At 36.5% G+C, this 24,775-nt stretch overlaps 2 protein-coding genes across 6 annotated transcripts in view; one reads left to right on the top strand and one right to left on the bottom strand.

The window, feature by feature from the left end:
- The window catches only part of LOC107694261 (periphilin-1-like), a 58,510-nt gene that overhangs the window by 8,032 nt on the left and 25,703 nt on the right, over positions 1–24,775 (bottom strand). For 2 of the 4 annotated variants that reach the window (XM_016493905.1, XM_016493902.1), the window contains exons 2-9: positions 8,014–8,062; positions 7,663–7,727; positions 7,358–7,564; positions 7,038–7,105; positions 4,220–4,354; positions 3,943–4,118; positions 2,976–3,011; positions 1,194–1,270 (exon numbers count right to left, since the gene is read on the bottom strand). In XM_016493905.1, coding sequence (XP_016349391.1) covers positions 1,194–1,270; positions 2,976–3,011; positions 3,943–4,118; positions 4,220–4,354; positions 7,038–7,105; positions 7,358–7,564; positions 7,663–7,727; position 8,014 — 765 coding nt within the window. In that variant the 5' untranslated portion in view covers positions 8,015–8,062. Of the gene's footprint in view, positions 1–1,193; positions 1,271–2,975; positions 3,012–3,942; positions 4,119–4,219; positions 4,355–7,037; positions 7,106–7,357; positions 7,565–7,662; positions 7,728–8,013; positions 8,063–9,762; positions 9,986–24,775 lie in introns of those variants that run through there. The other 2 variants (XM_016493904.1, XM_016493903.1) reach the window with 2 other exon arrangements.
- LOC107694263 (YY1-associated factor 2-like) overlaps positions 13,208–24,775 on the top strand; it is an 18,392-nt gene continuing 6,824 nt past the window's right edge. The window contains exons 1-3 of one of the 2 annotated variants that reach the window (XM_016493906.1): positions 13,208–13,344; positions 13,635–13,760; positions 21,063–21,191. In XM_016493906.1, the coding sequence (XP_016349392.1) occupies positions 13,319–13,344; positions 13,635–13,760; positions 21,063–21,191 (281 nt within the window). In that variant the 5' untranslated portion in view covers positions 13,208–13,318. The other variant, XM_016493907.1, reaches the window with a different exon arrangement.

Genomic DNA, 24,775 nt, shown 5'->3' on the forward strand with positions numbered 1-24,775 from the left:
AGAAAAAAAAACCTTCCACTTCTGTTTCTTCAAAATGTGTTTTTCCTTGCCTATCACTCAAAATGTGTCACCATCAAATGCAAAAATAATGTGTTAAATATCTATGTTTATATAATAAATATTTACATAGTCATTATGACATCATATTTATTATAAATTGTAATATTTTATTATATAATATAATTTACATATAAATATAACATAAATATACAAATAATAATTTATAATTAATATTATATTTTATTTATTATACAAAAACTTAATATTTATTATTACTTATTAATACTTAATATTTAATGTTTTTCTGGTGTTGATAAATATTAATAGTACCTACTTAAAACGATGAAAATATCTAAAAAACCTGAACAATTTCTTTACAATTTGGGTGACAGAGCTCACATATTATAGTTGTGACACTTAACATGTGCACACAATTACCTATTATTAAATTATAAAAAAAACTAAAAGTTTAAACTAAACTTAAAAATAAATTACTTTTTTTTTTCTTAAGCTTCTTAAGTAAAGCAGTTTTGTCCCATGTCTCGGGAATCACTGAAAGAACTCGTTTGCATTACAAATAAAATAATAAAACAGCATATTCACAGAGATTCTTTTTTTTTATTTTTTTTTTTTGAGAAAAACAAAAATCAGCAAAAATATTTTGTATGTTTACCATGATTGTTCTCAGATTCAGTTCACCTAAATGCAAAAAGGGAAAAAGAGAGTACATGAGAGAAACAGTTAAACAAAATTATTTTAGGCGCTCAGTGCACTCTAGAGCATGTCCAGAGTGCTCTGAGCCGCCGATAAGATCTCGTGATAAAGCCGAAAGTTGAGCTAATGGATTTCTCCCTCTTTTTTTAGCCTTACTGCGGCCTGGGTGGCCCAATGATGTCCATGACGCTCCTTCAGTGACCCGCCGTGTTTTGTGTCAGAACCGTGCTTACAGTCTGAATAAACACAACACGGGCCGCTTGGCTTTCATACGTCAAACTGGACTCTTTAAAATCCATCGTATGAGAGAGAGGAAAGCGCAAGCAAACAGCTTTTCAAATCTCCAGTCACTGATTTGTGTTTTTTCACCATCAGCTGAAATTGCTGGCATGCCACACTTATTATTATTTTAGTGGATGAAAGAGAGTGTTCTGGTAAGCACATCTGTTTGGGAGCTGTGTGTGCGTTATGCGACTCACCTTAGTGGCTGATACAGAGCTGTGGGGCGAACCATCTCGTGATGCACTCACGGAGGGGCCGGGGGGCCTTTCCCTGTCTGTAGAAGATGAAAGACCAGGATCAGAACATAAGAAACAAAGCATCTGTTGTAGGACGCAAGCCAACAATGCAGCTATAGTTTGGACGTGGATCAACATCCCCCAGAAAGCCACGGAATATGGCCTTGCTTGACTCATTTGGTGCCGTAAATGTTTTCACATGCTGGAATGGATCCTGCTCGCTTTCCGAACATCCAGCTGGCATGCAGAACCAGGTGGTTCCCTCGCTGCCGATCAGGGCTCTTCCCTGCAGGCAAACCACAGCCAGGTGCCTGCAGTGTCACCCTGTGACCCTCTCTGTGTGAGCTGTGGACTCAAAACCTACGGATTCCTTCGGCGAGAGATGAAGGATTGCTCGCTAAATTGATTTGGAGCAGAGAGAAGTCTATAATCAGAAGTTATGTTTAGATTTACACAGATTTAAATTCAAATCTAAATCTCCTTGCGATGTATGCATGCACATCAAACATCTGGCAAAGAAAAGTATAAAGGGAACGGATGAAAGCTAGAGAAAAAAGGAAAGGTTTAGCAATCAAACACACGCCTGTGGACTTTTTACGATCCCTGGCCAAAGGAAGTGAGAGGAAAGCAGACAAACAAAATGAGGCTCTACGATGGTGGGATTAGCAACGATTTCTCTCAAGTTACTGTGACTGCGGGCTGACCTTTAACTTATATCACAAAATCTCCTTGTGTGTGAGCCATACACTTTCTTTATCAGGATTTAAGAGAGGAGTATGATTTTCGAGGAGTTTTGGTTTCCAAAATATTCATATAAATTGGAACGGAAATTCCTATGTACACTACCACTAAAACGTTTGGGCAGTTTTTTTTTTTTTTGAAAGAAATTAATACCTTTATCTAGCAAGGATGCATTAAATTCATCAAATTCATCAAAGTAAAGACATTTATAATGTTACAAAATATTTCTATTTCAAATAAATGTTGTTCTTTTGAACTTTCTATTCATCAAAGAATTAGTGTATCACAGTTTATACAAAAACATTAAGACATTAAACTGTTTTCAAGGTTGATCATATTAAGAAATATTTATTGAGCAGCAAATCAGCATATTAGAATGATTTCTGAAGGATCATGTGACACTGAATACTGGAGTAATGGCTGCTGAAAATTCAGCTTAAATTAAGCCACCACATGTATAAATCACATTCTAAAATACAATAAAAGAACATTTTATGTAGTAATAATATTACACATTATTACTGCTTACTCATTTTTCATTAAATACATGAAGCCTTGGTGCACATAAGAGACTTAGAAAACTTTACTTAAAAAAACTTTATTAATCTTACCAATCCTAAACTTTTTAACGGTAGTATTATCTGCATTAATTTATTTATTTATTTTGAAAGTAGCCATGTAATTATTGGAAAAATGTAGTCAACCAATCATTATTGCAAAGTAAACCATATCAAGATGATACAAGACCACAGTGATTGTGTTTATTTATATCCAGTGATACGTCCACCTGTACTTTATCCAGTAAAAAAGATACACATTTATATTATTTAATTTTTCTCCATGAGTTCCATTCAGCTTTGTTAAATTTTTAACCAAAAAACTATTTTGTTTTAGACCAAATGACCATTTTCCAAAATTTTATTCATGCGGGCTTTCTGATGCATATTAAATATGACTGCCCGGATCATCTATATGCCCCCAGAATGACAATGTTTTACTCACCCGGTCCCCTTCCTGGCCCGAACGGCTCCTCATATCCTGAAACACAGGAAAACATTTTTGTATATCATCACCAAAAAAATAAGAGAAAAACTGTACAAAAGCTGCAATTTAGTGAGCAATAATTCAGGTGTTTTTGATGCATTTCTTTCATCAGTATTAGAGGTTAGATCATATGATCTCATGCAAGCCTGCTCCATCTTCAGAGCAGCATAATCAAGAGACGCTCACTTAGAGTATATCTTCCCAAAAACGTGCATCCAATATTGGCTGCTCGAAGCATCGCTCTGGAGCTTATTACTGAGAATCTCATTATAGTAACAGAGCACAGTGAAACAAACACATATGGGAGTCTTTATTCGGACAGGCTTTGAGTGACATCATCTGTGATAGGAGGTCTGCGGTGGACGCTTGTGTACAGTCATGTCCAAGCCTGTCTATTTTCAAACACGACGACTCAAATCAAACCTGTCTGGGAAGCATTTAGGACGTTTATCTAGTTTATGTGAGAAATAAAGCAACCAGGGAAAGTCTTTCCACTCTGCAGCTGGGCATATTAAAATGCGCTTGCGTGCAAATTAATCAAGAAAGCCCTTAAATCAATCAACAGGCTTCTACATGTTTCAAATAGTCCATGTCAGGTCAAAGACTACACTTCAAGCTGTGCACTGACCCTTTGTACCATCTGTGTGTGGGAGATCCCACCAATGAGATTTCTCCGAGTAAAATGCAGAGAGGTTTGGCAGACTGTCTATACCTGCGAACACCATTGGCATTTACCAATTTCATATGAGCAGCACATGAGCTGTTGAGCTCATAAACTACAAATTAAAGCTGAAACTCCAACATGCATTATTATACATGTGTGTACAATAAGTATATACACTTCCGTTCTAACCAAATATAAACCAAAATCAAAGAAATACTATGAAGTGATTGAACAAGCATTTTGACTGAGGATTTTTCATACTTTTCCCCTGCTGGGGCGGGAAAGGATGCACTTTGCCCCTCTCTGGTGAGTAGCTGCGGCTGCTTATGCTGGACCCCGACCGACTGTGAGGGGAAGGGGGGACGTCCCGCCTAGTTGGAGAGCATTCACGTACTGGAGGGAAGGGCGCCTTTCTTCTCAAGTTGTCTCGCTCTTCCCTGTGAAAGAGATGAGCACAGATACACAAAGTTTTCTTGAGTATCTGTTCCCTAGTAGAATAACACGGGGTATCTTACTTTTAACGTGTCTGAATACAAACCCCCTGTCCAGGTTCATTATGGCCTGTATGAGGGTGTCGTCTCCTGCATTAGGGGCTACTGTAGGCAGAGACCTGCCCGGAGGGTAAGCACCCTGTACTCGAGCATTCGGGGGAGGACCTGCACGATTGCTCGGTCTGAGACAGGAAAAGGAAAATAAGACAAATATTTGCATACACATTATGGATAAGAAATATTAAGCATTAATTTTTTTTCTCTCATTAAACATTTTTTAAACATACTAAATCAATACAAAAAATTCAGATAGCAAAAAAAGTTAAAATTAAATTCAGCTTTGCAATCCCAGGAATAAATTACAATTTAAAATATATTAAAACAGAAGAGTTATTTTAAATTGTAATAATATTTCACAACATTACTTATTAAATTTTTTTTTTTAAATATATACTAGACCAAAACAGATAAAATTAAGCCAAAATAAGCAAAATTAACAAAAAGCAAAATTATGGTAAAAATTGGTAAAAATCAAAGTATGTGTGGTTTAAATAGTAGTCCACTGTCCTCTTACAGGTTAAGAAGGGGGTTAACAGGGGGACAATCCGTTAATCTTAGACGCTTGTTTATGAACCATGCCCTGTAGGGTCAGACGCTGAGTGTATTGAGATGAAGGGTCAAGGGAGAGGGGACGAGGTGTTTCCACCGGCCTCAGGACTGTCATTTCAAATGATCATCTTTTCATATGTATCATATATATATTTTCTTAACACATATGACTGACTTTCTTCTGTGGAAGACAAAAGATTATATTTTGAAGGATATTTTAATTGTTTTCGTCCATATTATGAAAGCCAGTGAGGTTCAAAACGACACTGGACCCTACTTTAAAAAAAATAAAAATAAAAAATAAAAAAATTTCTGCATTTTAATTTTTGGGTGAACTATTGGGTGTTGGAAGACTTTTACGGGTCAATAAATATTCAGAAAAGCAGGCTCAGTTTTGATTTAGTAATACCCTTAAAGCCTTTTAATTGTCCTTAAAGACTTTTTAAAGATGTAAAACCTGTTGGTTATGCAGGACACCCCCAGTCCTGATGACACAGAGGAGATTCTCTTAAACTAGTTTCCAAACTGAGCTCTGCTTCATTTAAGACTTTACCTATTTGTGTAAGAACCAAGCCAGAGGCTTCACATCCTGCTTGTAAAAAGCAACTCAATATAAACTGCACAAAGAGGAGGGCAAATTGAGGCTTGTAAAAAGTTGCAGCGCTGCACCACAGCTCTACAGAGTCCGCCCACAACCAAGACATTCATTAACACACATCTGTTCTAGCGGCAGTAAAACACCCTTCAGTTTACTCTGCTCCCCCTCGACTCGGTTTCCCTACCAGGGCCCTCCGGTCACGCAGGCCGATTACGTGCCACTTATATGGCCTGCCGCACAGGCGAGAGGGAGGACGTAATAGAATCACAGGCACCTGGTCCGAGTGACCCTGGCCTGAACCCCAGCCAGGTTCCCATCTCACAAACACGACAATGTGTCCGCATACAGCGACCTCGCAAAACTTTAATGACCCTCACATCTGTTTGAAGTGCAGGTGACCCTGTCTGCCCTGGACTAACAGAGCAAATTACCACATGTCTGTCTTTACGGCCAATATGAAGTCAGGATATTTTCCCAAGCCAAAAAAAGGTTAACCTCTCTCTCCCAATCACAAGCCACCCCGACAGATTAAAGCACTGAAAAGGTCAAAACAGGTACCTGAAAGCATGCCTGACATGCACGATTATTCAAATTAGCAGGAAAATGCTTTATAAGACCATATAAAAGTCATTCTTCAAAACTGAATCTTGGGAATGTCTGATTTTAATAAGAAGAGAGGCTTAGACGTGCATGATTCACTGTCTAATAACAAAAGCGCCACCATGTGGTAAGACTGGGTCAAAAACAACTTTTTTTGTAAAAAAAAATTAGAAATACTAAAACTTTCTTTGCAATTGTGAAATTTACAAGCAATTTCTGAGTGAAAATTAAAATTATTTCTGTTTTTTTTAATGCTATCCAAATGTATTCTGTTTCAACTTTACTAATAATACTGCTTGCTTGTACAGACTCTTTGTGTGACAATTGTACCCATTAAGAAAATGATGTCACCATTTAAAGGTTTTGTAATGCTTCTTAGTCGGGGTGTACCAACACAAAGTTCATTTGGCTGCACTCCATCCTGCTGTTAACGGTTGCAATTAATTACCGGAGAGGCAGATTATAAGATACAGAAAACCACTGGGAAGCACACTGATCATCCAGTTGGCAGAGTGACTGTCTGTGGGTATTTCCATGGGAGTTGAACCACAAAAACCAAACAGAGAATGTAGGACAACTCAAGAGTTTGATTTATGCTCTTTCTTAAGAAACTTCACTTTGTTTCTTGGCTTCCTTTCTTCACTTACGCAAAGTATAAAAACAAGGCATTATAGCTGCAGGGAACGCAGCTTGTTTTCAGAAAGAACAGTTCTGCCATCTGCTGGGGAAATGACACGTGCTTCAATGGAAATATCCACCCTTGACCCCATTTACACATTGGATTAAGATCCTGAAATGGTCAGCACTAAATAAGAGTGTAAAGGGGATCCAAAATGTTTTGTAAGGCCACTCAAACCATGTTTGGAGGTTATTTGAAATGCATGCAACCACTTTGCATTTGTAACTTTTGCGAAATCTAATCTGAATACATGAATACAAGAGTGAGTATTTCCACTATTTCCAAAGAGTAGAAAGAGAAAAGATGGCTCAATTTATTTAGAATATGCCCATCAAAAATGTATGAATACATCTTTTCCTTTGTGGCATTTTGAAGTTACCTGATGTCAATTTGACGTCCACCATGGGGCTCCTCTCTCTGCCCTCTGTAGTATGGGAAGTCTTTCTTCTAAAATGCAAAACAATATTATATGCTGATGAAGTGAGATATCTAATTGCAATTGTTGAGTGCTTTACATATCTGATTTTTTCTTCTTATTTAAACCTAACTGAAAACATGCCAAGGAATGTACATATATAGTTGTATACCTTTAACACAAATAACAAACAAAAAGTCAGGCAGACACAGTTTTACACACCAAGTATACTTTAAAAAAAGGAAATAAAAATAGAATTACCATATTTGATCTCTGATACGTACCCTTCGACCGGGTGGCCCACCCCTGTGGTCATTTGGAAATGAGTGATGGCTGTCTCCATGGTAACCTCTCTGATCCTCTCCATGGTAGTTGCGAGGGGCACCGTTTGGGTAAAACCGAGGGCCATCGTATTCAAAACCACGGCTATAGTCCTCGTCTGGCCGCCCAAAGGGAGGTCTCCTGTCCCTGTGAGTTCCTGGATATGGACCCTGTAAGATCAAAAAAGCTCAAGCACAGCTGTTTGTCTCACAGCATAATCCAAATGTCTGATTGTGGTCAAAAACAATTACAAAAAATAAGTATTTACCACTCTTTCTGGAGGAAACCGTTCCTCATAAATATCTCTAATATGTCGATCTCTCCTAAAAGCCACTGATATACAAAAAGACACAAATGACATATTAATAGGATTTAAACCTCAGTAACAATATGGCACTTACACATAAGATTACAGCAACATAAATTAAATTAAAACAAAATATATGACAACCATCAAAACAATAAATAACTATAAATATTGCATAACACTAACAAAAAAACATTTAATACAAATGACAGTGATATCTTATTACATTTTAATGTTCAAATTTAATCATATTTCAGATTTTATTAAATTTAATCAGACTTCAAATCTAACATATTTCTCTAAATAACTTACTTTTAGTTTCTGAATGAAAAATGGATGTCTTCAGTTGTATGATGGTTATCTATGAACAAATGAGAGGTAAATGAAACAGAAATAGGGATGTACCGGTACCTGTCCTGTCGCTGGCAGATTATTATTTATTTACATTTAATCATTTAGCAGACGCTTTTATCCAAAGCAACTTACAAATGAGGAGAACAATAGAAACAACCAGACCAACAAGAAGGCAACAGTATACAGTGCAAGTGATGTGACAAGTCTCAGTTAGTCTAGCACAGTACACATTGCATTTTTAAAAAATAAATTAGAAAAAATGAAATGAATAGAATAGAATAGAATAGAATAGAATAGAATAGAATAGAATAGAATAGAATAGAATAGGTAAGTGCTAGTGTTAATTGGTCAGGTGCTCACAAAAATTTGCGTCTTTAGACGTTTTTTGAAAATGGCTAAAGACTCAGCTGCACCAATTGAGATAGGCAAGTAGTTCCACCAGCTGGGAACAGTCCAGGAAAAGGTCCATGAGGGTGATTGTGTGTGCGCCTCTTTTGGGATGGCATCATGAGGCGTCATACACTTGCAGAACGCAAGCTTCACAACTAGCGAGTTTATGCCATATCCATTAATTATTGCTGATAAATGTAGTTTTTCCCCGTTAAAAAAAATAGCGTTCACAATAACTGAAGTAAAAGGCAGGCTTTATAACATTTTATTGCATAGTAGAAAACACTACTGTTAAGTAACTTATGATAAAAAATAATGAACTATCAAAAAATATTTGTGTCTAGAGGACGTTGTTAGGCACAACCCCTTTTTTTCCAAGACTTTATTTACAATACATGACCTTAAGTTCCTTATTGCTTTTACAAAACAGTTGCTCTTATTGAAACATAGTAAGCAAGTCAATAATCTAGATAGAATAAACAGTTCCTCACGCAACAGAACGTTGCTGTGCACCAAAAATAACGGCCTCGTATAAGTGATGCGCACGACTCAAATGCTGCATTGACCAATCAGAACTAAAATTAGGCGCTTTATAATTTATAATAATATATGTATAATGTATTTTCTATCACAGAAAGCACACGCACATCTGAAGCGATAACATTTCTGCTGCGTTGACTTGTTTCTTTGTGCTAAATTCAGTCAACGAGGAATCAACTCCAGTTTATATTGATTTATGTTTTTACCCGTATGTGTGCATCTTCAGCAGTGGTGTAGTCCTAAAGAAAAAAGTGGTTTACTATTACCCAGTAATATTACCCTATTACCCCCCCCCCAAAAAAAGTAATTTATTAATATTAATGCAGTGCACTCTAAAATTGGTTGACAGATAGTAGTCTACTGCATGACTTCCAGGTTGTTCCAGGTCTGTTGACCACATTACAGTTCTATATACTTAAATACCAAAGATGTAACAAACCTATTTTTTCATACAAATATATAAAAAAAAAAATTGTGTTTAAGTGCCTATTTATAACAATTAGTGCAATACCTTCATTGAAAAATCCTAATAGCCTACTGAACACACTATTGAATTGACTCATATTTTTGTTTTGCTGTCTGCTCTCCCTCCTTACCTAAACTATAAATCCATGCGAATATCTTATACTTGCGTATGGCCCCGACTACACCACTGATCTTCAGTCAACAAACTCTTATTTACGATACACTCGTTTAAATCAGACGCTGTAATACCGTCTTTCACCAGTGCATGCATAATGAGAACACATGCGTAACCCCAAAATAAGCGTTACATACCGTTCACATTCTTTGCTTGACATACCTCCTGTCACTTTAACTTTTTTTTTTCTTTTTTGTCTTTTGTGGCCAATCAACTTTTGCTAAATAATAATATTTTTGAGACGAAACGTGTGGTGAAACGCTCAGCCCGTTGCTAAACATCCACAGCCACAATCAAAAACACGTTTCCGGGTTCAGATCTTCTTCTTCTTCTTCTTCTTCTTCTTTTAGGATTTAATGGCGGTTGGCAAACCAACTTAAAAGGTTCATTCCGTTCATTCCCTGGAAAGGAGTGTGAAGCGCACAATGAATAGGAACTTTAGGACCGAATTTTTGACACTTGTAACATCTTAGCGGCGGGGGAACATATGGTCTAACCGCATAGCTTACAAATCCCAAATAAACTCTCTCAGGCAGTCTATTTTCATCAAAGTTTAACATTGCTGATAGGCTGTCTGTCTTTTCATTATTCCTGACGCACTTGCGCCGTCTGACAAACTTTACTGCTGCTCCAGTTATATTACTTTTAATCTTCTCATCTGCAACATCCGTTGGAATCCCCGTTATAACACCTCTGACCCAATTCTTTTCTTCTGGTATGGAACATTCAACTTTATTTCCAATTATCGATTTTATTCCTAGAGCCGTTTTTTGCTGCCTACTGTCTTTACAAAACAACATCAGCTTGCCATCCCTCAATGTCTTAATGCTTTCAACCGTCCCTATTGTTTCTTTTAGAGTTTTTGTTAGTTTTAAAGGCTCCCACCGCCCTAACTCTCGGCCGCCATCACCCAGCGTTAAGCGTTCCCACTCATAATGTCTGAGATCTTCATCTTCTTCTTCTTCTTCTTCTTCTTCTTCTTCTTCTTCTAATAACGTTTTATGGCGGATGGCAAACCAACTTCTGGTGCATTTACCGCCACCAACTGGACTGGAGTGTGGAGCACTAATAAATACATATTTATATGTATCTATATTTTATAAAAAAAAAAAAAAATTAAATTAAAAAAAAAAACAAAACACACACATTCCTAAATTCTCCTGATTAATCCTATTCCTTTAATGTATTTAACAATAGCACCATATATTTTACCTTGTTCTGCATGCTCTTTCAAGAGGTTTGACAAATTAAATGATTCAACACCCATGTTTCTTTAAAATAAATAATAATAATAATAATATAATAATAATAATAATAAAATTATATAATAATAATAGAATTGTTTTTTTAATTCTTCTAAATCCTATTAAACAGATCTACTTTTTAAAAGAATGTCATTAAAGCATTATATATTTTATAACGATTCAAGCCATTATTCAACAAAGTTTTAAGTATCATATTTTCTATCCCTATTTCTTTTAATTCTTTCAACAGAAATGCTCTTTCATTATCATAAGCAGAACAACGTAATAGTGCATGCTCTACTGTTTCTGGTAATCCACACAGACTACAGTTCCCAGACTCATGCTTATTCATTTTATATAGAGAAGAATTTAAAGCAGTATGGCCAATGCGAAGTCTGGTAATAATTGTATCTTCTCTTCTACTACCAAAATTAACTCTTTCAACCCCAACTTGATTTTGAATATGATAAAGATGTCTTCCTCTCTCCTCCTTATTCCAAACTTCTTGCCATCTCATTTTTATTGCTGTTCTAATTTTACCTTAACTTCTTCTTTGCTTAGTGGTATAATAATTTCTATGTGATAATTTCAGTGCCTGTTTTGCTAAATGATCCGCAACCTCATTTCCATCCACTCCCACGTGTGCTGGAACCCACAGGAAACATATCTTAATTCCTATCTTATTCACTCTATACATGCATAAAAGAATTTCATACAAAATGTCTTGTCAGATCTTCCACTGATAAGACTTGATAATGCAGAGAATGAATCTGAACATATCACCGCATTCATTGGCCGAGTATCCTCCATCCACCCGATAGTTAATAATATTGCTACCATCTCTGTAGTGTAAACTCCTACTTGATCAGAAACTCTTTTACCAATCTTGATTTGATAAGTTGGGACAAATACAGCTGCTGATGCTCGTCCTGTCTCGTGATCTTTGGAACCATCAGTGAAAATTGAGATTGCGGAGTTGTAATTCTGTTCTAGATATAGTTTAACCATGACATCTTTTGCTATTACTCTATTTTTGTCATTAATAATTTCTTGCAAATTAAAGTCTACTAATGGTAAAGGGAATAACCAAGGTGAAATGGGTGACACTACTACTGCAGGGCTCATTTCTACCTCTCCTAATATCAAGTGGCGGGTTCAGATCAAAAATTGTTTTCAAAATAAAGCCATACAATCTTAATAAAATAACTGTTAAATGAAATTTGAGGCTAGTATTCACTGTATGTTCATTTTAAGAGCTTTTCATGAGTCCCTTTGATTTATAGAAGTAGCTATTAATTTTGAGAAATTGTTTTCTGATAGAGGGTGTTGTGTTGTGACAGCGGCGCCTCTATATCTTCCGGGTCGCGCTGTGCTGATAATTTGAATTAGATTTATACGCTGGTTAAACGTACATTTTAGTAAGTTTAGACGTGACAAATGCAGCTGTCGTCATAATGATAAACATTTTTTTAAATAAATAAGATTCTGGCGATTATGTAAGTCTGAAATTATTTATATATATAAGTCTATCTATATGTTTCCCGTAAGCTCTTTTAGTATCATATTTTGCTAATGAGTCTTTGCATGGTTTGATAAATGCCATTTGTTCCTTTTCAGATATCAGAGATAAATATGAGTGGTGGTTTAGCGCCGAGCAAAAGCACTTAACCATTTTTAATTTTATATGGGGCTGTGGGGTAACCCACTTGAGTGAGAAGTTAAACTAATATATTTCATGATGAACTCAAGTTAGAATCCCTATTGTGTAACAGCTACATGTAGGCTGAAATTGCAACCCTGTTAACCATTCTGTTTTGTTTCTTTATTTTGTATTGCTAGTTTATTTTATAAATAGTCTATTTATTTATTTTTTGTTTATTGTTAGAAAATAGCAAACAAAACAATCACACAAATCAAGGCATTTAGACCCCAAGTTTGGTAACATTATGGAAAACCATGCCAACTCTTACGCGTTCAACGTGAGACTCACGCAATTGACACTGTTCTCACGCCACACGTCCATTTTCTCACGCAGTGAAAAGCACCCTCAGTTGAAAATGTAATAACAGGATATACAGTATATATATATCAACCCCAAATTAATAGAAAATAAAACAGCTAATTTAAAAAGTTTTCACTGACCATTTGCTGAAACAGAAAAACACTTAACATTTTAGAGCTTAGTGCAAAGTGCCAGGAACGAGTGTCTTTAATTTAAGAGGGGTGCAGTTGCCTCACTCGCATTCGCTCTGTGCCCAGTTGATTTGGGGTTAAGCGGGAGCACGACTCTTTCATATAAACCCCACGACCCTCCTTTAGAGAAAATAAATCGGCGCTGGATTGGTCGAGCAGGGTCACGTGACGGCCGCTGCGCTGGAGTTTCTACGACAGCTGGTAGCCGCGCGAGAGGCGGCTGTGCCTGAGACGCTTCGCACAAAGTTTCTGAAGCATGGGAGACAAGAGGAGTCCGACGAGGTAAAAACAAACAGAAAGAAACTCCCCAAGCCGGTGGCTTCAAGAAACTCGAGACCGTCTAAGGGCTTGAAACAGACCATTAGGCAGCGCGCGTGAATGAGAAAGACGCAACAGAGTGGCCACCATGGCGGACTGACTGTTTTATCAACCTAAAGTGTAATTTCATTAAAGAACGCGTCGCTTGCGCAGGCGTCCGACTGACGTTGTGCATGGATAGGATCAGATATGTGTGTCGGAGATTTCTACAGTCCGAGATGTGATGTACTCTCTGTTTGTTTTGCTCTTTGAAGGCCGAAACGGCAAGCGAAGCCCTCCTCCGACGACGGCTACTGGGACTGCAGCGTGTGTACATTCAAGAACAGCGCCGAAGCGTTCAAATGCATGATGTGCGATGTCAGGAAGGGCACTTCAACGCGGTGAGTGCCACACGATGTCTGAATGCGAGCCGCTGCTTCAAATCTAAGGAACTGCCTGCCTACACCGCATATTTGGACTTAATTCGATACCCCAGAATGCTGTCTAGATAGTCAGCTCATTAGGTTTTGAGACAGCCTTTTGCCTTGTGTGTATTAATAATTACACAGTTAATACAATGTGTATAACCTAAGGAACAAATGTGAGCAGTCAGTGTCACGTTACTAAACAGCTCTGTTTGTAAAACATCCATTATACCCTGATTTAAAGCAGGTTATTTCAGAAGTAATTGGGGTTTAATTTCAGTTCATTATGTAATTATAGTACATTAGCTGGGTATGACACAACCTATGAGCAAATCTCTATAATGCTGTACTTTTTTTCTATTAGCAATCTAAAAAAAAAATCAATAAATTAGCTTGTAAATGTATATTTAGCCTAATTCTAATGCTTAAGTCATACATATTTTCATAATCACCACAATTTGCATGTCAAAAGGCAAATGTGGCATTAAAAATAGCATTTTGTAATGTCTTTCCTCTGTTTAGATATAAAAGCATTTGAGGTGCACTGATAATACCGATAATATCTACTTGTGTTGTATACTGGAGGAAAAATGCTTGTATTAACGCTTTAGCGCTTAAAGACTTTTGTGATGATGTTGTTTCTGAAGATGTGGTGACATTTTACCATTGTTCGGTAAATTTTAACCGGTGTTCGAATTTTAACAGTCGAAATTGAGTCACATCAATAGGAATCAGTGGAATCTGGAATTTCGTGTGAGGGGGGCGAAAGATTTCCCCACGCAATGAGTTTAAGTTGGTAGTAACTTTGGTGTGAGTTGTGCTTTTTTTCACTACACTTTTGACAACAGTTGTTTTTTTGCCTGCAGAATTTCACAGAAATAGGGATGGAATGGAAAATAATACTCTCGAGTAATAAATTCAGAGGTTTTCGTGCTGTATATTGAAGGATAAATACTTATACTTGGTATAAGTATCATTGTTTAAAGTTTCTAAAGACATGGTCACATTTACTGTCATTTGGTGAATTTTAATATAAATAAGAATTGAAATTTTGCATGAGGGTGAAAGATTTCCTATAGATTTCGTCATGCGAATTTGCCGTGCTCACTAACAGAAAGCTGCTTGGTTTGAGCTTCGATGTAAGCTCTGCTTTTTTTTTTTTTGCTACACTATGGACATTTTACCTGTGAAATTTCATCTGAAAATAGGGAAGAAATAGAAAATAATACTCTGTAGGGAAGAAACCTTGAAAGACAAACCAATTCATATTTTTTCAATTAATCATATAGAATGAGGGGTCCTACGCAATGCATGTTTTCAGCCAATACTCTGCTTGTATTGGTCTTACAGATAGCGTCTTTCCCATGGCAGCGATCCATGAGAGAGTGCTAATGACCTCATCAGAGAAGACATTTAATGGGCTCGTATTTTCTCACTTTCATCTCATCAGTCATAAAAATCCTGTTTTGGAACAGTCAGCGACTGAATCGGCAGTCGGTTATTTCCCTTATGTCATTAAGATGAGATCAGGAAGTAAAACATTCCTCATCTGCGTTTCGGAACATAAACGCACACTAAAAGTAGATGAAGATGATGATGATGACAGACCTCAGCTCTCAACAACAGCACCAGATAACGATCATCTTTCTTCAGGGAGATTGTTTATAAAGGTTTAATTATCTTTCAAGTTTCAAATCCCATTACCACCGCTGAATCAAAGCATTATTACAGCAGTTATTTAAAGCTAACAAACGTTCATTTTCACTGCAAAAGTGTGTGTGAGAGGGCGGAGGATTTTTATGTGGGGGTGGGGTGCTGTCACTCGTCCAGGCCACCACAGCAGCTGGCGTCCAGACGGCCTGAACTCATTTGTATTCAACGGCTTAATCAAGAATGCTGTCATCAGAAGAGGCATCATCACATCAGGATACACACACACACGGACACTCATGCCCATAAATAAACCCATGATTGCACATTGTCCTGTTATAATGCCTCGGAGATGGCCACAAGTGATGGGTTTTAATGATGATGTCTTCTTGATGCGATTCTCACAGGTCATTCATTTATGAAGAAAGGAGAGCTTCTTGACATGCAGCATGTAAAATTTTCTCCAGTTCTGCTTTTATGCTACTTTTAGCGAGCAGTTGTATGCGTAAACGCAAAGGATATACGTTGGTGCTAATTGCTGCTTTCAGCTTCATCATCTTCCCGAGCAGCCGTCAGATGTGAATGACAGTGTGTTAGTTTAGGTTGCGGTTGTGTGCAGCAGATAGCAAATTAATGTTTTATAAGGCTATGATTTAGCTGAGCCTGACTGATACGTGGCGAATGATACAAGGGTTTATTTAGAGCATGTTTGTTGGGCATCTCATCATATGTTTAATTTGGGTTAGTAGGACATGTTTTTAAGCAAAATGTTTTGAAAAATTAATTTTTCCATACAATGAACGTCAATAAGGGCCTGTGCTGTTTTGGACCCCATTGAATTACATTGTAAGGACAAAAACAGGCAAAACAGGCTTCAAATATCTTCTTTTGTGTTCCGCAGAAAGTCATAAAGGTTTTGAACAACGGGAAGGTAAAAAAATTGTCAAGTTTTATTTGGGGGTAAATTATCCCTTTAAATCACACAATACAAGCTCCTAAGTGAATGTTTTTTTTAATGTTGCTTCGACTGGCTATATTTGCTCTTGTTCGGAGAGTGATTTGTTTACCTAGTTGTTACCTTGCGCTGACAGACTGACATTTAATTGATGAAGCTGCAGAGCTTCTCGTAGAGAATTTTTTAGGCCATTCCCCCGCTGACCCCCCGAACCTGCCGGCAAACCTCTAATTTCAGTGTACCGACACATTTTGCCCCCCAGCGAAAGCATTCGCTCTGCAGGAGAGAGTATTATACCGTTCAATTACCACAAATGGAGAGAATGTCCCCTCTAGACCAAGCAGTTTTTTTCGTACTCAAGACCTCTCACGATGACAGATTGGAAAAAGGAAGGCTGTATTATGTTTGTTTTTTTTTTTCACGTTGGAGCTCTATTTGACTTGACACTAATGTATGTTTGTGCTGTCACAACCAGTTTAAGGTTGTCGGTTATAAATTGTTGGCATAACCTGTGTGCTCTATAGGGGTATCGCTGAGAGAACTGGACCCATCATCCTTCAACACTGTCAGTGTCGGTGAGGAGATGACAAATGGAGGATTTCGATTGCAAATAGGGATGCTCCGAAATTTCGGCCACCGAACATGGCATTTTCGGGGGTTTTCGTGCTCTGATAATAATAGCTTTGTAGAACTATACATAATTTGGATAATTACTCAAAAAAAATCTGATTATATCTGTTATATCTGATTCTGTTGCACTGAATAAAAATAATATATTGATATTTAATCTTAATATATTTTCTGTCCAATTTTATTGTTACTTTCAATAAACCTGTGTTTTTTTTTTAAATTCAGTATAATTAAAATTAAGTTAAATTAAATTAAATGGCATTTTCAGTGGTTTTCGTGCTCTGATAATAATAGCTTTGTAGAACTATACATTATTTGGATAATAACTAAAAAAAAAAGGGTTATCTTATTCTGTTGCATAGAACTGAATAAAAATAATATATTGATATTTAATATTAATATATTTTCTGTCCAATTTTATTGTTACTTTCAATAAACGTGTGCTTATTTTTTATTTATTTATTTTTATTCAGTATAATTAAAATTATTAAGTTAAATTAAAAAGTATTTCAAAATTACTTTACATTATTTAATAAAATAATAAATAATTATTTAAAGCATTTTTTGTTTCAGTTTTCGGCCAAGTGCATCCAGAAAATTTCGGTTTTGGCCTAGAAATTTCATTTTGGTGCATCCCTAATTGCAAATTATTATTGAGCAAACCATAAATCTAACCGTCATATTCTGCTGTCACAGTGATATTTTCTTGTTGCTGAACGATGCGATAAAACATGGTGGAGATGTGCAAAACCAACTAGTCAGTCTAAAGGAAGCCTTGAATAATTAGGCTGGTTCAGGGTTCACCTGACTCCATGCATTTTATAATTATAAATCTACAATGGCGGAAAAAAGTGCATTATTATATATAAATTATACAAAGGCTTTTACATGCTTATATAGTGTTAGATGTTAGATGACTAGTCACTTGCTACAGTGTGGCATTTGAAAGAGTTGAGCAGCATGTGAAATCCTCTCTAATTGCGTGTGTGCAGAAACCCAGAGTGCTGCTCTGCAAGTTCTCGTCTCTTTGCCCAAAAAGGCGAAACTAATGCAGTCTGAGGAAGCGTTCCCAGCATGCCTTTGCCAAATAAACAAAAAGCCACATAAAACCTTCACATTATTCAGTAATTACAAGAGCCTGTTGTCATTTATTAGAGAAATGTTGCGTATAGTTTGCAAAAGCTCGTGAAGGCGCATGCCCGTACTGTCTCAAACAAGTTGACCTCATTTTGATTCAGACAGTTATGGGCCTTTGATGAAAGGAGAGAAAGCTGGATACTAAAGCGAGGGAGAAGCAGTGTGGAACTGCAGTGTGGGATTTTGAAAAGCAGTTAAAAGGAAATGCAGACATTTGGAAAGAACCGAAAACGGAGTGTGGAGAGGTGGGACGGTGGGAGGCAGAGTGCCATCTGTCAAACAGGGGGCTTGGCAGTGGAGCGAAAGGAGGAGCAGTATGGAGACGGCATGTTCACACAGTGTAGCGCATTAATCATGGTGTCCCCTCCCATCACTCAAGCCCACGAGTACACAAGCCTCCCCGGTACAATCATTACGCCATTATACAAACATGCAGATATGAACACATCTGAGTGTCCTTCTGATTTAACACAGTAATGTGGGAAAAATTTGTTTTGTGTGTGCACTTCTGTAAAAAGACGCCTTTGTAGACACATTCGGTAACTGTTTGATGTAATAGCTGGCATTGATGTGATTTTATGAAGAAATTCAATACATCGGCTTTATTTAACAAGGAAACTGACTAAAACAAATTAGGTAAGAGAGGCTAAGTTATATTGTGAGAGCCTTCAGTGACTTTTTGCTAAGAATACGCAATATATATTGGTACCACATTCGTAATCGGTTGATATGATAGATTTTTTTATTTAAATATTGAAAAATGTTTAAATATTGGATATATATTGCCAATATTGGATATGAAATAATACATGCTAATTTCTTCTATTTTTTACATTAAACACTAATTTAATATCACTGTAATCTTTTGCAAATCTCAAAATGAATATCCATTTTTCATAATTCACATTATTAGGTGCCTAATTCACTTGTAGCATTTAAATGATTTAAATTATGTTTTAGTTTTAGTTTTACAGAATAGTAAAAAAAAATTATTAATTTGCCAATTGTAAGTTAGCAGCCACGTATAATATAATTAATTATTAGATTAGCAGTGCATCCCTTATTGATTGATTTTTATAAAATGGTTGATACATCCTAAAAATATAATTAGGACATTACAAATTAAAGAAAATATAATCTCTCGATTGGTGCCATTGAGCAGTCAAAATATTTTTTTTGTTTTTGACTGATATGCGACATAGCTGTTATAGTTTCATGTCTCTCATTTCACTCCATTGTCTCTTCTTTACTCACAAATAATTTGAACTTATTCCATTTTGTTCATTTAATTTTTTTTATTTTATAGTATTTATGTAATAAGCAGGATAATATACAGTCAGCGAGTCATTGTTGCAAAATTCTAATATTAACTGACTTACATTGTCTTTTTGTATTATTGTAAGGGATAAATGTAAACTAATAGCACGGATTAAAGCATAGTTGCAACACTTATGCGTGAGACGGAGAGTGACTAATACTGAGTAATTTCACAAAATCTCTCTCACCCTCATGACAAATGTTCAAAAATAAGCAGGATCAGCAACGTTAATGCCAATTTACTCTGTCTGGTACAGAGGAAATACATCACAAAGTGATCGATTGATTTACTCTGAATGGTGCGTCTAACAGCGCTGAGTGTGAAGGGTGTTAAGAGTCCACAGCAAGCAGCCAGGTCTTGACATGCAGCAGAGAGTGAGGCAGGCAGACAACTAACAACAACTAATAATGGCCGTTTTCACTTGCCTTGGGCTTGGGATCAATGCTAATGACCGATTCTTGGCTGCCATGCTTTAAGGCTCTAGATGTTCTAACTTCACAATGTGTAACTTCATTAGATATTCCCAAAGCAACCGGGGGTTATGGATGAAAGCGTAAACATTGCACAGATACTGAGAAGCTGTTTTTAAAATCACCGTATGTGTGTGTGTGCGTGTTGGCAAAGCAGACGGCAGTGATGCTGGCCTTCATACTGCTCTGTTGTGGACTGGTTTTGGTATAACAGCTGTTGTTCTTGACATTACAGCAACGGTCACATTGCATCCCTGTCATTCTAAACGCAATGCTACTGATGGGACTTTACCCTGAGCTCTGATCTGAGATCAGTATGGTTAGCTCATAGGCCTAGATATAATCTGTAATTGCTGCAGCTGTCAGGTTGTTAATTAGGGGTGCAACAACTGATGTGTTGAAATGACAACAGCAAAACAGTATCCTACTAACAAACAATAGTAGGACAAGTTAAGTAGGACAAGAAAGGCTGTTCTAGCTATTTCTGACTGTTTACATGAATAGGTTCAATCTGGATCTGGTGTTTTAAATGGTATATTATTATTATTATTATTGAGTAATTTATTTATTTATTTTGTTTAATTTTTATTGTTGGTCTAGGTTTTTTTTTTTTTTTTTTGTATCTAAAATGGCCACATTTTATTTTAGTCTTGGAATTACTAATTTATTTTAGGGTTTTTCCCTCTTATGTTTTATTTATTCGTTAACTAAAATGTTTTTTGTTTGTGTATTTGTTTTCATTTATTTTTTTAATCTGATGCCAGTATTTTTCTATAATTTTTATATTGAAATTTTATGTTTAGACAGGGAGAACTAGTATATTAGGGGATATTAGCTTATATTAGGAAGTTAAATTGCCAGTTTTTGTCTTCCTGCTGTAGAAAGGAAAACAGATGAGTGAAATTGCGGCTGTTTCTCAACTGTTGAGAAAACACATTCTTCTCAGATTACGCTATGTAGGCAAGATTTCTCAACTAGCTTCAACACTTGCCTGTTTAAACTTGCTCTTTCCTACATAGTCCTTTTCATCAGGCTCTGGTGAGCTTGAATCATGTCATCCTGATTTAAAATATCTTGCTTTCTCGCCTCTCAGTCTTCCCTTTCCCCCCCCCCCACAGGAAACCTCGTCCTGTCACACAGCAGTTTGCTTCACCCACACAGCCCAAGAAAGAGAAAAAGGAGAAGACTGAGAAGGACAAGAACGAGAGAGAACCGACACTGAAAAAGAACAGCCACAAGAAAATGAGGTGAAAATACGGTCCCTGTGTTCATAAATGTACTGCATAGTTCCTACTCACCAAACAAATTAAGTGGCTGTCTTTTGCATTTTATATAGCAGGTAGCTCACTCTGGAAAATGTCATGTATTGTTGCTCTCCATTTGAAAAATATTTGAATATAAAATATATTTCACCTACTGCAGTGCACTGAGAATTATACAACACTTTTTGTCCCCTTTTAGTGACAAAGCTCATACAAATATTTGTAACAAATTGTACGCTTACACTACACACCACTATACGCTTACTATGTATCCTAATGAGATCTCCATCAATGAGAAACGGGCATTGATGCTTCCATGAAGCAATGTGAATTTAATAGATTTACACTCGTGAACTGTTATATATTTACACTATTGTTACAGAGTTTAGGGTCAGTATCATTTATCGCGATTAATCCCACCTAACAATAAAGTTTTTTAATATAATTTTATATTGCAATAATTTCACATTCAATCTTCAATTAATGTAGAATCAACATACAGTATATTTTTAATATTTGTTTAATGGCATATTTTTATGACTAAAGGTATCACTGATACCAATACTACTGATGTCTCTGAATTGTTTTTTTTCCCTTAGTATTTAACCAATGACTATAGCCATTCAACATTACAGTATAATTGAGAGATATCAATTTTAACATTTATTAGACTTTTAAAAAATAACTTCTGATTTAAGTAAACTTAAATCAATCTTCACATAAACCCATTATAATAAATGTCATATTTACCTGTGCCCTACAGCAAGTAGAAAATTAAAAATGCAGAAATGTAATAATGTTATAAAACACTTAATTTTTATTTAAATATAGATTAATCTTTAAAGCTACTAAAGTTATTATTTCCTCTTTTTTCTTTTGTTCTTTGATTAACAGACATAACAGCAGCTGGGTTATTAGGTTATTTTGGCTGCTTTAAGAGCTGCCGCTGCTGAACATGATGTGGATCTGACATGCATTGTATTTTCTCACAACTCTTTACGTTTTCTGACCCACTTCAGCTCTTAAAGTGTCTACTAATGAGCTGATGAGTTGAATCGGGTGTGTTGTGCTGGGGTGCTTCAGGACAGTTTTGAAAACCACTGCATTTCAGAGACATGCTCTTAAATATGACTCATATACAGTGGGTACGGAAAGTATTCAGACCCCCTTAAATTTTTCACTCTTTGTTATATTGCAGCCATTTGCTAAAATCATTTAAGTTAATTTTTTTTCCTCATTAATGTACACACAGCACCCCATATTGACAGAAAAACACAGAATCGTTGACATTTTTGCAGATTTATTAAAAAAGAAAAACTGAAATATCACATGGTCCTAAGTATTCAGACCCTTTGCTCAGTATTTAGTAGAATCACCCTTTTGATCTAATACAGCCATGAGTCTTTTTGGGAAAGATGCAACAAGTTTTTCACACCTGGATTTGGGGATCCTCTGCCATTCCTCCTTGCAGATCCTCTCCAGTTCTGTCAGGTTGGATGGTAAACGTTGGTGGACAGAAATTTTTAGGTCTCTCCAGAGATGCTCAATTGGGTTTAAGTCAGGGCTCTGGCTGGGCCATTCAAGAACAGTCACAGAGTTGTTGTGAAGCCACTCCTTCGTTATTTTAGCTGTGTGCTTAGGGTCATTGTCTTGTTGGAAGGTAAACCTTCGGCCCAGTCTGAGGTCCTGAGCACTCTGGAGAAGGTTTTTGTCCAGGATATCCCTGTACTTGGCCGCATTCATCTTTCCCTCGATTGGAAGGGTTCTGGTCGTCCCAAATGTCTTCCATTTAAGGATTATGGAGGCACCTTGTGCTCTTAGGAACCTTAAGTGCAGCAGAATTTTTTTTGTAACCTTGGCCAGATCTGTGCTTTGCCACAATTCTGTCTCTGAGCTCTTCAGGCAGTTCCTTTGACCTCATGATTCTCATTTGCTCTGACATGCACTGTGAGCTGTAAGGTCTTATATAGACAGGTGTGTGGCTTTCCTAATCAAGTCCAATCAGTATAATCAAACACAGCTGGACTCAAATGAAGGTGTAGAACCATCTCAAGGATGATCAGAAGAAATGGACAGCACCTGAGTTAAATATATGAGTGTCACAGCAAAGGGTCTGAATACTTAGGACCATGTGATATTTCAGTTTTTCTTTTTTAATAAATCTGCAAAAATGTCAACAATTCTGTGTTTTTCTGTCAATATGGGGTGCTGTGTGTACATTAATGAGGAAAAAAAATTAACTTAAATGATTTTAGCAAATGGCTGCAATATAACAAAGAGTGAAAAATTTAAGGGGGTCTGAATACTTTCCGTACCCACTGTATAACAAATACTTGCATGCATGCACGGTTTTAAGGCAGCTTTAATGACTTAAGGTAACTTCATGACTTAACTGAATGACATAACTACGACATCGCATGCTCATAGTTTCTTTCGCGCTTTAATATGAAATGATACAGGCTACAGCGTGCACCGGCACATTTGTGCGTGCAATGGACTATATGCACGGAGCGTTCTTTAGAACTTCCGCATAAAGATAAGCCAGCTTAGACAAACAAAACTTTTCTTCAAATTGTGAATGGATTGTGTAGAAAAACTGTGCAAAGGGTGCACAGCTGATTTTGACAGTCGACCGGAAATGACTGAGCTAGCTTATCTAAAACCAGGAAGTAACCGTGCATATAGTCAATTGAAGTTGAAGTGTGTGTCTGAAAAGTCTCCCGTTTGATGTGGTCATAAAGACATTCTGCGTCTAAATAAACGCAATTCTCCTCAAGAAAAAAAAAAGATAGAAGCAGCAGTAGTTGAGAGTGGTGTGGCCAACCCTATCTCCGCCCCTGTGTAAATTGCGTTAAATATTTTTAACATGTTAAATTACAAAAATGAATGGCCTGCGTTAACGTGCTTATTTTGACAGCACTATTCTAAACATTAATAATAATAAGAAATGTTTCTTGAGCACCAAATAAGCATATTAGAATGATTTCTTAAGGAATTTGAAAACAAATTTGTTTAAATTTATGGTTACATATGTCAAAAGTCTTCAAATCAAAGTTTCTGATGTTCTGATTCATCTTTTAGATCATTGGTTTGGTTCATTGCCTCCCTGATTTTATTTAAATTGCCTATGGAAAAAATGATTGAGAAAATACTTGGAAAACCAAGGCCGCCGGGTTCACTTTTATGCTCTATTATACTAGCAATTCAAGTCAATTTTATTTATATAACAAGCCAATTTACTCTATTTATTACAGATTTAAAGTTTCAAAGCAGATTCACAGTAATAAACAGTTAACTTACAGTGTTAATGTTGCTAAATGCATCAATTATGAAACTATTTAAATTTCAGCTGTAAAGCAGATCTACAGAAGACAGTAGTATCTCAATTAGGGTTGCAACGGTGAGGAAATTTTCCCACCGGTTAATCGACGTGTGACAACACCAGTAATACCGGTATCACCGCAGGGGCGGGGGCGTTCCTTCTTTTCCTCGCTTTCCTTGGCTTTTAAATAGCTTGTAAAAGCGGCGTGCGCATTTTACTTTCACTTTGAAATAGCGGCAATTCGGCG

This window comes from Sinocyclocheilus anshuiensis, unplaced genomic scaffold, assembly GCF_001515605.1.
Source record: "Sinocyclocheilus anshuiensis isolate Anshui unplaced genomic scaffold, SAMN03320099.WGS_v1.1 scaffold1316, whole genome shotgun sequence".
In the NCBI taxonomy this organism is placed as follows: domain Eukaryota; kingdom Metazoa; phylum Chordata; class Actinopteri; order Cypriniformes; family Cyprinidae; genus Sinocyclocheilus; species Sinocyclocheilus anshuiensis.